At 37.1% G+C, this 18082-nt stretch overlaps 2 protein-coding genes across 3 annotated transcripts; both read right to left on the bottom strand.

The window, feature by feature from the left end:
• Positions 1–3365: 3365 nt before the first annotated feature.
• LOC109056918 (glycerol-3-phosphate dehydrogenase [NAD(+)], cytoplasmic-like) lies at positions 3366–7533 on the bottom strand. Its single transcript, XM_042749492.1, has 8 exons — positions 7378–7533; positions 6331–6508; positions 5979–6119; positions 5759–5897; positions 5105–5217; positions 4781–5017; positions 4590–4696; positions 3366–3748 (listed from the first exon to the last, which is right to left on the bottom strand). Exons 1-8 carry the CDS (start codon positions 7416–7418, stop codon positions 3652–3654), a joined length of 1053 nt encoding a protein of 350 aa, XP_042605426.1. The 5' UTR covers positions 7419–7533; the 3' UTR covers positions 3366–3651.
• Positions 7534–8938: 1405 nt separating this feature from the next.
• Positions 8939–16671, bottom strand: LOC109056911 (SWI/SNF-related matrix-associated actin-dependent regulator of chromatin subfamily D member 1). Of its 2 annotated transcripts, none has more exons than XM_019074098.2 (13): positions 16318–16671; positions 14739–14911; positions 14593–14635; positions 14137–14259; positions 13902–14024; positions 13704–13820; positions 13467–13568; positions 13132–13293; positions 12070–12167; positions 11849–11984; positions 10905–11027; positions 10286–10387; positions 8939–10177 (listed from the first exon to the last, which is right to left on the bottom strand). In XM_019074098.2, the coding sequence occupies exons 1-13, from the start codon at positions 16630–16632 to the stop codon at positions 10124–10126; spliced, it is 1671 nt and encodes a 556-aa protein (XP_018929643.2). In that variant the 5' UTR covers positions 16633–16671; the 3' UTR covers positions 8939–10123. The 2 variants fall into 2 exon arrangements, with proteins under 2 accessions (XP_018929643.2, XP_042605086.1); XM_042749152.1 differs by lacking the exon at positions 16318–16671 and adding an exon at positions 15040–15123 and having other exon boundaries at positions 14739–14965.
• Between the last annotated feature and the right edge of the window lie 1411 nt (positions 16672–18082).

Raw genomic sequence — 18082 nt, 5'->3', positions numbered from 1 at the left:
AGCTTCAGCTATTGAATTTCGAAGCAGATCTGTGTGGAGGCAACTCTTGCTGCAAATGTCTGTTTACGGCCTACTTCTATTCAGAGTTCTGATATGTTCTACAAGGTCACATAATTATTAGCAGATTTGTTTTTGTAATCGTGTGAGCCTCTTTTAAAAAGGTATTGAACTGGAAGTGAAGTTTCTATGGTGTGTCTATGAAGAAATACAGGGATGCTGCAGATGTCTGTTTGAAGGCCGATACTCATATTTCAGGACTTCTGCAAGGTCACCTAATTATTTAGCAGCTTGTTTTGCTACAATATGAGACTATTTTGAAAAGTTATTGCACTGGAAATTTGTGTCAATGGACAAATACATAGTGATGGTTCTTTTTGAACATCTACACTAAATACTTGTACATTACAGACTTGATGTATGTTATTTTTTGTCAGATACATATATTGCTACTTAGCACCTGTTCCCTTCTTTCAAAAGCTACTAAAGTGGATGACGTGACATTGAGGAATCCCATAAAATCAGTGATGGTCCAAATTAAATATATATGTGAGGCACAAATTCTTTTATAAACCATCTTAAAGACAGTTTTGCCATAGTTTTCTAAATGTTCACCCAAAAATGAACATCCTGTTTGCTGTCAGGAGTTCTGAGTACTTGTCAATAATCTGATGGATTCAGTACCATGCAAAGCGATATTTTTGCAGGACTGCAAACATTAATCAATGCACGTGAATTGTGAGAGTTTCATGTTAAACAAAGATGTCATACAATAGAAAACCATAAAAGATAGTTTAGAACATTATTTTTATTCAACACCTGGAGACCACTGTTAAGTCTTTATTATACTTAAAATCAGAAAGGAGAAAAAAAAGTGAATAAAACAAGATGTGGGTTGTAGTATGTTCTGTAGGGTCCAGACAAGATTTTTCCAACTTGCTTCAGAGAAGGTAAGCCATGCTTTCAAAACCTATTGAAATAAATCATATGTCATTGTTACAAGCAATACATCAACACAGTTCTTGTTCATTTTGAGGCAAATACATAAATAAAAAAGTTGTTTTAAACTGTCATTAACTATGTTCAGGAGATTACACGTGATTTCCCAATTGTCTGAATTGTTACTACATTACAGTTCATGTACGTTCATTTTTTTTAAATTCCTAAACATCTTTTCAAACACCATCATTATAATGCCATTTTTATTGTGGCAAAATCAATTCTACAGCATTACAAGTAAGTGTAAGTGATAACAATGTAAGTGATACTTGCTGGCACATCTGTAGTTGGCTACAGAATACTTGTCTGTTCGCACACAATGAAAAAAAACTCGAACTTTTTAGACGGTCCCTAACGAATTTCCAGCACTACATTGGACATTCAGCAGACATTCGCTTCTAAATATGCCATAAAAACAATATTTGGCCATTTTGATCGATTTTGAAACCAATGAATTTGGTTCATAATGATGTCGCTGATTAGAATATGCCCAAAAAAAACCTTTATTGCACATATAATTTGAAAGTTATTGAAACGCGGAAATGTGGGAAAAAGTTGCGAATGTGCGAATATAAAAACCAACTTTACCCAAGTCGCTGGATCAGTAACAAGTAGTCTCCAGAGTCTGCGACTGTGGCGTTTGTGATGGTCAGAGATCCATCTTGATTCAATTTCAGTCTGTCTTTGAGTTTCTTATTACGGTCTTTACACGGAACATCTTTACAGATATCCCTGAAATATCCATTGCGATATCCCATGCGTTCAGCTACGAGATTTTTCGTTCTCCAAATGACCCAATCTTCATCGAATGGTGGCCAAATATCATATTGTAGAGTGAATGAATCTCCCTTCATCACAAACACTGTTTTTTTTTCCAAATCACACACAACTGGAGAAAAAAAAATGAACAGCCAGTCATAAACAACAGGAAAGAAGCCTACTGTGATTTTTTTCCCCCTTTTCTAAAGATTAATATAGTCTTACCATACACGAGTAAATACATGAGCAATGAGAGACAAATGAGCAACTTTGAGACGAACTTCATTTTTATAATTATTGCCTAAAAATGTATAGATTCAGTAGCGCGCTCTGTTTTTCCTGTTTCGCTGGACAAAGTAAAAGTAATCTGAGTAATCATATGGGAGGCTCCTTACGCACTGTAACGCGATGATGTAATTATGTTTCGTGCCGTTATTTCATCTGACTGCAGAAAATAAAGTCTTGTGTACTATGTTTTGTAAATGTTAATTTATGGTGTTAGTAGCCTAACATTGCTTTTTCATGAATCGCAATTTAGATTTCATTCTTTTAACGATTTTGAAGGCTGGTGTTTTGAATGTTTTAGTAAAATTATATTAAAATTCAATAAAAATTCATATCCAGATTTTCAAAGATTTATTACAATAAAAAATAATACATTATATATATATATATATATATATATATATATATATATATATATATATATATATATATATATATATAATTATTTTTTTTTTTTATATAATTTATTATTATTTATTGAAAATCTGGATATGAATTTTTATTGTTATTATAACCTTAAGATGTTATGTGAAAGTTTGAAACGGAAAACACAATTTTACTCAAATTAATCAAAATGGATTTATAGCGTTTTGGAACCAAACTCTTCAAATGTTAATACCACCCTGTGCTCTCTTGCTTAGGCTACTGCTTGTTTCATTTAACTGAATTTCGAGAGCATTGCATTAGTGACTTACTGTGTCACATACAGTACAATACGGTATGTTCTGCTGGATATTTTGGCAAGTCATCGCTCTCTAGTGTCCAAAGGAGAAAATCACATCTCTAATAATAGTGTTACTTTTACCTGATAGAGCGCGCTATAAAAAGGCTAGATACTGCTGTTCTCATAGAGGGTAAGCTAAGGAACCAATAATTATAAATAAGGCGCGCAGGCTTTAAATTAAAACACACGACTGGCCTTTCACACTTGAATTATGAAGTAAAAAGTGGAAGTGAATATTATGAATGGACCTGACATTAAATCAAAACAATACAATCATGCAATGAACAATTTCCTTTAACATCTAACTTAAATATTAGATCTGTTCTGCAGTGCAGGATAAGTCCAGTGTGCAAACATTAGCAGTTTAAATGCTCCATTTTGTGTTATGTAAGGAGCTGCTTGCTCTCAAGAAAAGGTCAAAGGTTGAACCCCTGAAATGTTAAAGGTGAACATGCATCAGAGAGTTTTGGAAAGTAAAGGTCACATTTTATCTGTGTGTTAGAGAGAAATATCAATGTACAGAGACACACTGGACTCAAATGTCTAAGGTTGTTTCTACAATCACTAATGATTTCACAAACAAACTTACAGACTCAAAGAGTGAACAAAATCAGTTTTTATGGCACATGAACAAAGAAACTTTGTTTTCCAGAAAGTAAAGGCTTTTGAGAGCTCAACTTTAAGGCACTTCGTCACTGGCTGAAAAATACAGAATAGGAAATGTTAAAAATACTTTATGAGAGTGCAAGACTTTAATACAGGATAAACGTAATTTACAATGCATTTTATCCAAAATAAAATCTTATGTACTGTTAATTTACAACATTTAGACACAAATCTTTCATAATGTGTTAATAAAAAAACAACTAAAACAGCCATAATGATGTTTACATGTGTTCTGGATGGTTCTGTAGGCAGGTGATGAACTCTTTGACCGGGTGACCCTGGAAACAGATCTGATAAACTGCATTAAACAGGGGGAACCTGTAGAGAAACATCAAACATTTTACATAAATACATGAAAAAGAGACAAAATTATGTTTTCCATATTGTGAACAGTGCTGGGTAGATTACAGCACAATCAGATTACCTTTACCGATTACTTTTGACCTAACTCTTTCATCTCACTGATTTAAATAAGATAATCAGTCACACTTTATATTAGGTGGCTTTAACTTCTGTGTACTCAAATCAAAAAATAAGTATAATGTTCTTATCGTGTTCATATTGTATTGCAAAACATTTTTACTGCTATTGAGGTGGGATGTATACAGGTAAGGTTAGGGACAGGTTTAGTGATATGAGTAGGTTTAAGAGTGGGTTAAGGTGTAAAGGATGGGTCAACAGTGTAATTATAAATGTAATTACAGAAATTAATTACAGGTGTAATTACATATAGTTATTTTTAAAAATATAAGTACAATGTAAAAACATGCATGTACATAATAAGTGCATTGTACCAAATTATTTAAGTACACAGTAGTTAAGGCCACCCAATATAAAGTGGGACCAGATAATTAAACAAAACTCAGAGACTTTCAAAAACAAAACTTGAATACTTTCTGAATATATATAGTGGTAGGCTTTCTTAAAAAAGGAAAATTTAAAAGATAAAAAAATAAGAATTAAGGAGAATCAAGAATTTATTCATATTGTCTGAATAATAATCATTTAATAAAAAAAAAATTAATCATAGTCTAATTGCAAGTATTTTAAAATGTAATATAATCTAATTAGAAGTACATGATTTTTGGATTACACAATCCAGATGACATGTTATCAGTTACTACCCAGCACTGATTGTGAAGAACTCAAAGCTAGTTACTTTTCCAGCAGGTTTTTGTGTTTGAGGATCTGATGAACTTCTGCTGCAGTTGCCGGACCTTGAAGTTTCTGGCCGTTCAGCAGTTCCTTCTCAAGCTCCTCGATAGTCTGACAACAAACCGAAATATTTAACGCTGCACAAGAACACTGAGAGAAAATAAGGTCAAGTTCAAACCTAAGGGCCAAACATACTTTCCCCGTTCTAGCAAATGCTTCTCCGATTTTGCGGTTGCGTCCTCCGTAGCAGGTGGTGATGAGGTCAGCGACGCCGCAGCTCTCCAGAAACGTGGCGGGAGAAACCGGACTGGCTGTGCAGAATATCCGCGCGAAAGCAATCATCTCCATCAAACCCAGACGGATCACGGCGGCCTTGGTGTTGTCACCAAAGTCCAGACCGTCACAGAAACCGGCGCCCACTGCGACGATATTCTACAATAAAAAAACATCAGTTCTTGACTTTATGCCACTAAATGCTTCAGAAATTGAATGAAGATAAATGGATGGATGGATGTTTACCTTTAACGCCCCACAGATCTCCACAACGTCAGCCTCTTCCACCACCGTCACACGGAAGTTTTGTGTTTGCATCAGTTCCTTCAACAGGGGTCCGTGAGCTTTGCTTTTACACCCTGAACACAAGATTATTATTGATTACATGAAGAAATATGTGACCCTGGTCTTAAGTCACTGGGGTATATTTGTAGCAATAGCCAAAAATATGTTTGGGTCAAAATTATTGATTTTTCTTTTATGCCAAAAATCATTAGGATATTCATGTTCCATGAAGATATTTTGTGAATTTCCAACTGTAAATATAACAAAACTTAATTTTTGATTAGTAATATGCATTGCTAAGAACTTAATTTGGACAAATTTAAAAGTGATTTTCTTAATATTTCGATTTTTTGCACCCTCAGATTCCAGATTTTTTTTATAGTTGTATCTCAGCCAAATATTGTCCTATCCTAACAAACCATAAATCAATAGAAAGCATATTAATTCAGCTTTCAGATAATGTATACATGTAAATTTTGAGTAATTTACCCTTATGACTGGTTTTGTGGTCCAATGTCACATATAGTGGCTGTATATAGTTACAGTGGCACATATTGGAACATTTTCCTTCTCTGTCATTCCCAAAACATAATATTTCAGTATTTCTGTACTTACCAATGGTAGTTTCACAGAATTTCTCATCAGCGACCTCATTGGCCAGATTGGCTCCCATCAGCACGGTCATGGTGATGCCGAGTTTTTCCCTAATGACATCAGAGATCAGTTTCAGTCCATCAGGACCCTCATCCACACCCATGAAACACACACAGCGGTATAACAGTGCTGCAGGGCCACATACAAACTGAAATGAAACTACTTAAAGTAAGACACTGACCTTAATGAGGGACATTCCCACAGCGTCCGTTTTGATGTGACCCTTAATGGTGTCACAGACTCGGGACACAAATTGGTGAGGGATAACGAAAATGAGGATATCTGCACCCTTCACTGCATCCAACAGATCCGGAACCGCCACCTGAAGAAAAACAGCCATTTAACCCTGTTTATTTATTATATCAAACACCACTTTAATGTTCCTTTCCATGAGTTTTAAGATGGCTTCCTTACATAACTTCACTATTCAATATCCAAATTTCCACTGAAGTACTACATTTAGCATTGTTAACATGTGAACAGCAATAATGGTTAAAGAGTTCAAGGATTCTTTAGATGCTTTATGTTCTCACCACGTTGGGTGGCAGCTGGTGTCCAGGCAAGTATTTTGCATTCTCGTGTTCGATGTTGATGATTTCAGTGAGTTTGCGTCCGTTGACCATCTCCTCAAACACCCACATGTTCACAGTGTTTTCAAACGTGCTGTATTTTGCTGCATTGGCGCCCACTATCTTGGCAATGGCAGAACCCCTGAGGAAATGAAAGAACTTTGACAAACTGCAATGGATAAACAACAGCCAATTACTGCCACTGTAATGACATCTGCACATACTGAGGGCTTAATTAACAGAAAAACCAAATTCATCACTGGGATACCTGACTTTGTTAAAACTGGAAACCAGTTACTGCATTTCCCATTGGATTTTTGGTAACTATAATGGAATACAATAATATTCTTTGAATAAATTCAAACATTATAAAACTTAAAAAATTGTGTCTGCAATAATAAATAAATCCTTCTAAATATAAACTTGATAATCCTCTAACACTGTAAGTATGAAACATGCAATTAAGATACTAATTATGGACCATAATAATAATCCAGTTCATATCATATTAAAGTTTTGCTTCAGTAGGCTATCTGCAATGCCATAAAAAACCCTGAAGTTTATGGGTCAGAAAGAAAAGACTGCAGCCTATTCTTTTTGTTTAATGAGGACCAGTGGACACCTGGGTCAATCATTACTCAGCAAATATTCCCTCAGCAACCCCAGCAAGCCAAACACTGCACATGTGAACATTAAATGCAATGCATGAATGTAATAAAACACTGCACATGTGAACATTAAATGCAATGCATGAATGTAATAAAAATATTCAAAGAGCAGAGAGGTTAGGTATACCTGGTTTACACTTGAGCTCCGCAGAGGGAAGCCGTGCAACATATAGCATTATTCAACTTGCATGAATGTAATAAAATAGAAATAAATTCTATTTCCGTTTGTGCCTCAAAACAGGCTGTTTCCAAACACCCTACACTTAAGCCAGTAGCTTTGCATTAATAAACATAAACCAGCAAAAACAGTATAAAACAATCACGCAGTGTAAATGTCACGAACCAGTTGCCAGAGCCGATAATGCAGACTTGCTTGGCCGCCATACTGCGCGTCTGTCCCGGCTGGACCCGGCTGTAGGATTTCGGTGTGTTTGAGAGCCGCTAACGGACCGGAGACAACCCTGTGGGCGCGCTTTTAAATAGCCCGTGGACGCGCCTCACTCCCCTTAACGCGCATTGGCTGGGATCTTCTCATACATGAGCGCAACTCAAGACAGTACTGTACTGACTATAATTTATTATTATTAGAAACTCATGATTCGTACTTTATTTAGGTTGCGAATTGTGTGGGATTTAACTGTCTTTAAGACTAGAAACCACGAAGGTGTCATTTATGTAGGCAAGAAATGAAACAGCATTTTTAAACATTTATAACATCACAAAAGCTTTTTGTGTGTTTTTTAAATGTCTTTAAGACTAGAAAGGTTAAATACGCGCTGAGGCAAACATAGTCCGACGAAAGGCAAGTAGGATATTACTATTAATAAATGTTTTACTTGAATGAAATGGAAATGTTTCATTTAAAAAGTACACAGACCAGGTTTGTGCTAAAATCTTACTTTCATAAAGTTCAGTTGGCATTTTGGCGCCAAAAAGACTGCCTCAGATGATTAGTGTTTCAATATATAGCCGCTGTCTCGACAGAAGAAATTTGATTATTTGTTGATTTACTAAGGAGGTGTTTTGATTGTTTGTTTTTTTTTTTTTGTTGATTTAATATGATTTTTTTTTTGTTTATTTGGTCTTTACAATAAGTTTACATCTGGTTAAGTACAGTTATTCAAAGTTTGTACACAAGTCTGACACAGCCTTGATAGCACATTTAGTGTTTTGATTAACAGGTCTTTAAAGTAATTTTGCAGTTACTACAGCCAACTTCTGATAAGCTAAATAAGTCGGGGGTATTTTTTAAAAAAAAAACACTTTATTGTACACCCAAATTTTCAGTAATCTTTTCCTGTTTTTAATGTAATAGTAATTGCATTTACAATAACGTCTATGCAGTGATAGGCAATAGTTTTTATGACCCAGCCTTTGCTATAGTTAGAACATTTAAAGCTGTTGCAGTGCTTGGAACCTAATGAATCTAATAATAATAATAATTCAGACTAAATTGAATTCTAATAGGGCTATTCAGAGTCTTCATTTTACACTACGTAATGCATATAGGCAATATTTTTCTCCCATCCATTGCTATAGTTATCATTATGCCATTACAATTTGGAAAGTGAATCTGTGAGTGAATTCGGACTAAATTGAATGCAATAAGTGAATCTGTGAGTGATTTGGTAATTTATTGAATGCTAGGGAAATTAAGATGTGTTTATGAAATTTTGATGTTTTTGAGATTGGCTAAATTTTTTAATGACAGGAGAGGTTGCCAAATCGGTTTCATCAATTTGTTTTCATCTGAGGGTACTTTTCATTGCATGAGAAAATGGATGTGTGGCTTGAGATTTGGCACTTTGATATTAGCATTTATATATTGCATCTGTCGCTTGCAGTTCTACTGAGCACCTTAGGAAAAAAAATTAAAAGTTGCACCGATTACACTTTACACCTGGTTCAGCATTGATACAAGATTATCTTTATTATAACACAAGGGCTAACAGAGAAATACAACATTTGGTCCATTAAAGAAAATAAAGAAAAACAAGATTGGAAGATAAAAAAATCAAGTTAAAACTTAAACTACTCAGAATGTTAAAGTCTTTAGCACTTGACTTCTAAATGCTTTTAATTACTTGAGTGGAAGAACCCATGGCCTCTCTGCAGCGCATCTAAAAAATATTAAAACACCCGTTTTCCCAGACATTTTGTGGGTGGCCACGGATGGTTAGTACTCGCCTTGGCAGGTTTTTCACATTGCCCTCCTTTCAAAGTGACTTTAATGACGATAATCAAATAAACAAACAAAAAAAACTATAAAGGCAATTCTCTAAATGTATTAAAACATATCACAGCAAGGTTAGATTGGAAGTACTTTACAGTCGAGGGCGAAGCTTGTGACCAAAAGATCTATAATCAAACAGGTCAATCAGCAATACATCTAATCTGGTGGATGTAAAACGACTATTGAACAAAGGACGTCTGATAAAAAAACATATTTACTAAGCGTTGCAGAAAACGTTAACCAATAAGCTTGCTTTTAACGCCAACAGACTTGTATGAGGAACTTCCTCCAAATAATTCATCTTCACAGAGCTGAGGTACTAAACTACGTCATTATCCGCCATCTATGCTTAACTAGACTAGATCTTCATAAAGTTCATATTATGAGAACATTAAAATATCAAAGACAATATCAATAACTTTAAAAATAAACAATGACCCCTCCAACCGATTGGTTAATATGGAAAGCAGCGAATGGGCTCAAACATTAGCACGTCCAAGAGCATTCTTACGACTTGGAATTAAATGATCCAACGAAGCCTGTCAGTTTGGTCAGAAAACTACATTTTCCAAAGTGACAGCATAGCAAAATCACCTTGACAAATGTTCAGTCACATGGGAACCGTGAAATATGTCAAAATAAGGATGACAGCAGACAACGGGGTGTTTGAGTTTGCAGAGTCACAACAAAAATAAGTTTGTTTCTGTATAAGGAGTCATTCCTGGGCAGCTACAGCAGGACAGCACAAGATAAACTGTAATATAACTGTAGTGATCAGTGTCTGCAGCACAGAACAGTAGGACATTTGCTACCCAGAACCCCCTCTGGTCCTGTGTCGTAACGGCCGCGAGCTTGCTTATGTGTTTCGAATGCCAAGAGCCTGTTCCAGCTCCTGTCTCCTTTGCTGAACCTGAGAGAATGAGATTGAGAGAAACATCAATAAAAAGAAGAGTGATTTTCCATGCAACCATTGAGTTTTCAAATATTTCACGGTGGCTGAATAAGTCTAAAGCATTACCTTTGAATAGAAATATCGGCACACAGCCTCCTGAGCCCAGGGTTGGTAGTAGAACTCGGCTCTCCTCTCCTCCTCCGGGTTACCAACCACATCTGTCATGGTCTGCAAGGACGCCGAATTCAGACGTCAGCAGAACAAGAACGAACGGTTACTGATTAATGGATTTTGTCAGGAGCAACACATTTTCTGCAACGTTCAATCCCAAGGAAATACATGCAACCGCTTCACAACAGATGTTATATTTTTAGACTGATAAATTATGAGTGAGCAAACAGTTGCAAGCTTTATTTCCCTAGCTGTTTAGAAATTCAGCATCCCATACAACTGCCTGTAAAAACACCCTTCCAAACCCCAAAGTCATTACAAGTCCAGTCAGTCCACTAAGTAACACTCAGCTGAGCAAACAGACGGCTGGAGAAAGACTACATTCTGGGCGAAGGTTAAACAACCTCTTCCAACAAGCGAACTAAGAGCTTAGCAGAAACATTTATGAACCCTACAGGTTTTAGAAGATAAAATGGAACTTCCAAATTAATGTATCCATAAAAACATGGCATTATCATGGAACCAGGGTAAAAAGTGTGGTAATGCCACTACTACTTCTAGTATTTGGACTCACCTTCAAGTCTCGGCACTGCGACTGGAGCCAGTCGTTGATGAAGCCCTGCGGGTCTCGTGCGAAGCTCAACATGAACTCCCTTTGAGTCTTCAGGTGGTTAATGGTTTCGATGGTCTCATGAATCTACGAGAACAAGCAAACATACATGAGGGATCATAATTACCATTATACAACAGTTAGTTCTGGTTCACTAGTTTGGATGTGTACTCAATATAAATTTCTTTATTAAACTGTTGTATAAGAGCAATCACACTCCATCTTGCTTAACATCATATAGGTGTTTCTGTAGTCTGATATTTCATAAACACAAACTGGCACTAAACACAAAAGTCAACCACTGACTATGAAAGACACATTTTGACTGTTGCAAACTTACTAGTGGTTCAACTAGGTCAAAGGGGAACAGCAAAAAAATTCTCAAAATTATGCGTGTGAAAGCTGAAAAGCCTGGAGGTCAATATACAGATAATATAAAATTGGCCAATGAATCACAATTCCACTTTTGATTGAGTGCAGTGCTGTAGAAATGATAGAGGAACCCAAAGGAATTGAACTTTAACCCACAGCTGATTTATCTTAGAGATTGTAGTAACAGTAGCAACAATGTATCCACGGTGAGTCTGGTTGCTATCCCTGAAGTGGTTACTAGACTACTAAGGATTCTAAGTAAACAGAGAAGAATAAAATTAAACATGTCCAGAGCTGACAGAAAGCTTTTTCCTGGACCACTCCCTGGCTTGGCTTCTATCCACAGCAAAACCGTTTGAAAACATTCAGACCGGCGTATTGCCAAGAGCCACTTTGATATGCAGCAGACAAGCACAGGATGTGCAACAAAACATCAGTGCAAAGGCAACAGCAGCGCTCTCCCCTGCAGTGATGTGCCGAGCACTTTAAAGACTGTTTATCCAGCCAGAACAAGGAGGCTTTTGAAACTTTCATACCTTGTTGTCGAGGCCTGCAATCTCTTGCTGACTGGCTGTGGAAAGCAGAAAAGAGTTCATCTGGGTCTTCAAGGTGTCGTCCACCTCCACGTCTATATCATAACACGCCGTCTTCTTCTGGTCGTTGGGGTCCACGCTGAGACACAAACGGATATTTAGGTGTTTAATCATGGACGAGGCAGAAACAGAATTTTGAGTGACATCATGTGGGTGATGGCTACCTTATGACATGGTTGATGATGATTGGCTCGGGAGGCATCAGTAGTGCATGCAGCCGTTGAGGAATCTCAGAAAACTTCATCCTCTGGGTTTCAAAGATCTAAAACAATGGGAATCAAATTATTGGGTTTTAAAGATCTTGAATTAGGAAAACCAAAAAGTATTGGCTTCCAAAAATCTTGAGTGAGAACTGACAATTATTGGGTTTCAAAGATCTAAAACAATGAGAATCAACAATCGTTGGGTTTCAAAGATCTCAAATGAGGAGAACCAACAATTATTGGTTCACAAACTTCTTGAATGAGAACTGTTTTGGGTTTCAAAGTTATAGAGTGAGAAGAACGGAGGTAACTAGGTAAATCTTTAATAAGGAGTCGCAAACAAGGCAAACTTACAATGATCATGGTTCAGAGATCTTGAGCGAGGAGAACCAACAATTATTGGTTTCCAAAGATCTTGAATCAGAACCAGTCATTATTGGATTTCAAATATATAGAATGAAAAGAACTGGGGCAATTGGGTAATCTTATCCTTAAAAATATATATATATATTAATGAGGGCTTCCAAGGTCTTGAACGAGGAGAAACAGCAACTAACGGGTTTCAAAGATATTGAATGAGGCAAACTGTCGATTTTTGGGTTTCGCTGATTTAGGAGGAGCAACAGTTATTGGGTTTCAAAGATCTTAAACAAGGACAACCATCAGTTATTGAGTTTCCTAGATTTAGAACACAAACCACCAAGAGTTATTGGGTTTCGAACATCAAGTACAAAAAAACCCCCCATCAATTTCTTAAATCGATCTGAAGCCATTAACATTACAGCTACTGCCCTGGTAAAAAATGCTTTTAACCAATTTTTAAGTCTCTGGAAGCAAATTTATGGACTGTGCAAAATCCACCTGACTCATACTGAACAAAAAAAAAAAAAAAGGCAAGAGAATCTGAAATAGTAATATTGTGAACAACTAGCTTATATGCTACTTACTGCAGTCACTTCCAGTTTAAGACACCTAAGATTAGTGAGGTAAAAGCTTCAAAAGACAGACTCTAATGTTTGTTACCTGCTGGAGGTATTTATCACAGTTAATGAACTCTCGTTCGTGAGGGTCCTGGAGTTTGTGGGTCTTGACGTACTGCCACAGAGCCTGAATAATCACGGGCCGCGTTTGAGTGTGGATCCCCAGCAACCGGGCAAGTCTGGGGTCCAACTTAAACTGAGGAGGCTAGAAAGAGAACAGTTTGTCCCATTAGTCACAGTTACTCACATTTACTAATAATGTGGAGTGGTGCCACCTGCTGGTAGTTTCTAAAGAACAACAAGGGCTAAGTTTTGAATAGCATACTTCATGCATTATGTATACAATGTATATTGGTGCTTTGTCATGTTTGTCCTCACCTGGTAGTCCAGCATGAGCAGTACAGTACAGCGGACGCCAACATCTCCAGGCCTCTTCACCTGAAATCCATCAGTCTCCTGAGTCGTGGCTGTTCGGTGCCACTGGAAACAAGACAAAGACACTTTAATCAGTGACAAATGGCACAAAAGTGGCACTGCAAGAGATCTAATGGACAGTACATCAGTGAACTAAGTTTAAAGCACTACAGTTGAGAAATGCACATTTCTGCATCTCACCTCCACCAAATGATTGTCAGGTCCATATAAGTCTTTGTCCAACTCGATCACTAAAGACTTGAAAAAAGAAGAAAACTTCCTCTTCTGCTTGGTGGCTTCATACTTGGACACAGCAGTCTGAGACAGAGAAACACGTTCAGTTTTCAGAAATAATCAACAATGAAGAATTCGCCTTTAAGATGACAGAATCTCGTTTACGTCTTCAAGAAGTCGTCCCTCCACACGCAACTCCCAAGATGCAACGGTTCCTTCACCGTCCTCTGCATCTGGTTTGGCAGGGTTGAAGGTGTTGGAGATAAATATCCGTAGTTTTCTTTTTTGCTGCACAAAACAAAGTTACATCTTATGAACAACTGTAGTTCAAGACGGAAGCTCAGACACAATTTTTCTTCTAAAGGAGTCAGGACGAGGTTGGTAAAGGATCTGCATGTACCTTGATGGGTCTTTTGAGAGCTTCCTGAATATCGAGTCTTTTGCGCATGATGGTCTGGTCGAGCTTTCTCTCAAATGCTAGCAGGTCCATGTACGCCTGAGACTCGGGAACAAGCTCTCTGATCTGAAATAAAGCCACGGAGAAAATCAAGATCATCTACAGCTTTTTGAGTGTCTATTTGAGATCCATTTCTTTTTGAATAAGGCATTCAGCTAATATCATCCATCAAGGTTTTTCTAACTTGCATGGGTAGAAATGTATACAGGAAAAAAGCATGCCGATTTAAATTAACATTGAAGAGCTTTTGCAAAAAAAAAGATTCAAGTATAAATAAATAATCAAGGCTATCTACTTGTACTGTACAAAATTACACCACTAATTACACATCTTGAACAATTAAAGACTCTTCAGACACATTTGGGGATTTACAATCTAATAAACTTCATGGCTACTCACTCTCTGAGGTAGGATTTTATCTGCCATTTTCTTCTTCTTGGCACTGAAATTAAAAAGAGCATCGTGTGAGAGAGTTATGGATCTATTTAAGCACTTCAGGTAAATTCTGCTACTTAATTATCAAATTAAGTGTTAACTGGACTTACTGTTGGTTGCGATTCTGTTGCTGGACCTGTTGGATCTGATTTGGCGGCGGTCGCTTGCGGGATGGGTCCATGACTGGCATACCGGGGCGGGACACTGGACTGGACCCGTAACCTGGGGGTCCCATGGGGGGTCCCTGAGGGGTCATACGATTGGCTGGAGGCATTCCTGGTCTCTGCAAAGGCAGCAATGAAGGACAGTTATCCACTGTAGGACCAGCTGTTGTGATGTGAATTCTTCTTTTGGCTTTGTACTTATGGTTTTGGTTGTGTGGATTCTTTGTTTGTTCTTGTTCTGGTTGATGTGAATTCTTCTTTTGGCTTTGTACTTATGGAGCACAATACAAATCAATTTCACCAAATAATAATACATATAATTTAAATATTTACATATAATAAGGATCTAAATTAGATACAAGTTGTTGCATTATAACAACCAAAGCATTTAATGTTTTGTTTTCAGTAACACGATGTTGTTAAACAGCACCATTCCTCTGGCTGAAGGTTCCCCTCTCACTGCAAATGTCAAGAGCCAAATACTGGAGTCTATTCATGCTTGAAAAGGGCACTTAAAAGTGCACAAGCTGGCGAGTTCATTTATCAAGTCCCAAAATGAAAATGCGATGTGTTAATTACTCGACGTGAATCATAAATAACCTTGAATCACAACAACTGGAGAAATGCGAAGTTGGACAAAAATGCTTTGAGAGAAAACTACTGCTTTTTTCCTAAACAAAAAAGTACATGTGTTCAAGGTTTCGCTCGAGTTCACACAAGCACAAAAAAAAAATTTCCACTAAATGTGAAACCTGTGATATTGTCAACAATCCTTTACCAACACAATAGTGTTTTAGTGGCCCTAAAAGTAACCTTTGAATGCTGAGGTCACAAAAAAAAGCACACAAACATTGGTTGGGTTCTGGGTCACTAAAATAATAAGCAGCATAGCTGATCATCTGATTCTTGACTAAAGCTCAAGATGCCTTTAAGAAAATCTCAAAACATGCTGAAGAACATAATCCTTCCCAAATTCATGTCCACTTTTCAATTCAGCTTGCTTGTTGAAAGTATAATGAATTAAAAATACGTATTCAACCAGAAACATGTTAAACATAAGGATCTCCACTGGTGGTCTGAAGCACGCTGCATGCAAAATATATGATTTTTAACATCTAACGTTATACAAACACACTGGACATCAATGCAACCAAACCCATCAGGATGATGCTTTTAGGCCCCAGTGTCATACAAATCTGCTCTTCTGCTGAAGCTCTCTTAATATCATCAAAATGAATTTTTCTTTATACAAATTATAAGGGGAATTCACAGAAATCATCTGGTCGAGTTTATTAATTGGAATCATGTGGAGTTTGATGGTTTGCAGTGACCTGCGTTACTCAAGCAGCAACACTGGACGCGCGTGAAATAATGCCAGATATTCTCATTTTAACACTGTTTAATTCATTTCAAAACTGTCTGAATGTTCGATTCATTGAATAACCCTACAGATCCTGCATGCAAACATTAAAATCAATCCTCTCAGTTTAGGATCAGCTGCTTCTTTGTTCTTCTCGCGCCTTACCGGGTATCCGGGCATCGGTGATCGATACATATGGTTCTGCGGGCCGCCGGGCCCCATCCGTCCTGAGGGCGTACCGGGACCCATTCCGGGCCCTGCACCGGCTACCGGCGGCCCGGGTCCCATCGGAGCTCCGCCGCCTCCGGGTGTCGCAGGCTGAAAACCACCACGCGCCGCCATCTTCTCTGCGAGCCGCAAACAGACGGAGCACCACCGGTGAGACGTGAACGAGTATCGCGAGAGCTGAAGCGCACCAACGACGAGCCGTGACGGAGTCTCGCGAGATGTGTAGAGATCCCGCTTGCGCACTGACGGCATCTGAAGAAGATGTATTCGGTTTATATTTTGATTTTTGGAACGTGCATTCTCAGGAAAAAGAAGTCAGAATACGACCGATATGAGAACTTTCAATATTATTTTTGTATTTTGTCATTTATTTATTTTTTACATAGTATTTACTAATATTATTTTTTTACTCAAATTTCCTGGTACTTGTTATTGTAACCTTTTTTTGTTCATTCATACATATAATACCAATAACTAAATAATTCAATTAGATTGGTTGTTCTATAATATTGTAATATTAGAAATGTAGATATCAAAGAAGATTTTTTTTTATTATTTATTCATATTATGATTATTTTTGTCAATAATAAACATTTTGTATTGTATTAATATAGCTGCAATTATTATGGAAAGGCTTTAATGTAAATTTATTTCTCATACAAATCATATTCTAATTTCTGCTACAAACACATTGACTGCTGGTTTATATATATATATATATAAAAGATACATCATTCCAAATATGTTAGTAGCCCAAATGGATGTGAATCAATGCACACTATATCCAAAAGAGGGAGACAAACACCCATAAACAATTATCAGACTTGCATTTCAGATGGTCTAATATTTCTGATAGGAAAATAAAGTATTAACATCACTGAATCACAGTCATTTTTCTTTTAAATGTGTGCTTCATCACTTTTATTAGCTATTTGATTTTATATTTTTGTAAATAAAAACAATAACACAAAAGAGGAAACATCTATAAGAAAGGGTCAAATTTCATTTATGGGGTTGCATGAATAAAACATAGCACTCTAAATGGTTAAAACGACTTTTAAAGCTCTGTCAACTGCAGTGGATATCAGAATCACATCAGAACAAAGAGAAGTCTCTCTCTGTGTCCTTCATTTTGACATTTGGGTGTACATCCTAATGCACAGATTTATACACACACAAAGTGATTCAAATAAGCACTCTCTTGGTTGATTAAAAGGGACGATCAGCTTCCTGCCGACTGCGCCAGCGTCCATAAGTCACACTTCAGCGGTCACAAACACTCTGATGATATCATTAAACTCTTTCTCATTAGCACACTCTAAAATCAATCCCTTAATTCGCTGCACAAATATATGTGTATGGGGTGTGATGTATTGCTGGTAAAATGTTTCCATGGAGACTATAGATAAATAATTACCTTCCAGGCCAAAAAAAACACTGTTTTCTACCCCCTAATATTTCCAGTTTCTGGCAATCTTCAGACTGGTTAAAGTATCACACTGACACTCTCAAACACTATAACATACATGTTTTCTAATTGCATTGTGCTGACAGGAATGAACGTGTACTAATTTCGAGCAATTAGTCGCAGCACATACAGCAGTATGAAACAAGAACAAGACGATCAGACCCCCTGCCCGCTTCTTCTGGTTAGAAAATAAAGAGATGCTTTTCATTTCAGTCCCCTCAGCTTGTGTTGCAG

This window comes from Cyprinus carpio, chromosome B22 (genome assembly GCF_018340385.1).
Source record: "Cyprinus carpio isolate SPL01 chromosome B22, ASM1834038v1, whole genome shotgun sequence".
NCBI classification, from domain to species: Eukaryota; Metazoa; Chordata; class Actinopteri; order Cypriniformes; family Cyprinidae; genus Cyprinus; species Cyprinus carpio.
Note: the sequence above shows the minus strand (reverse complement) of the source record. Positions and strands in the feature narration are given on the sequence as shown.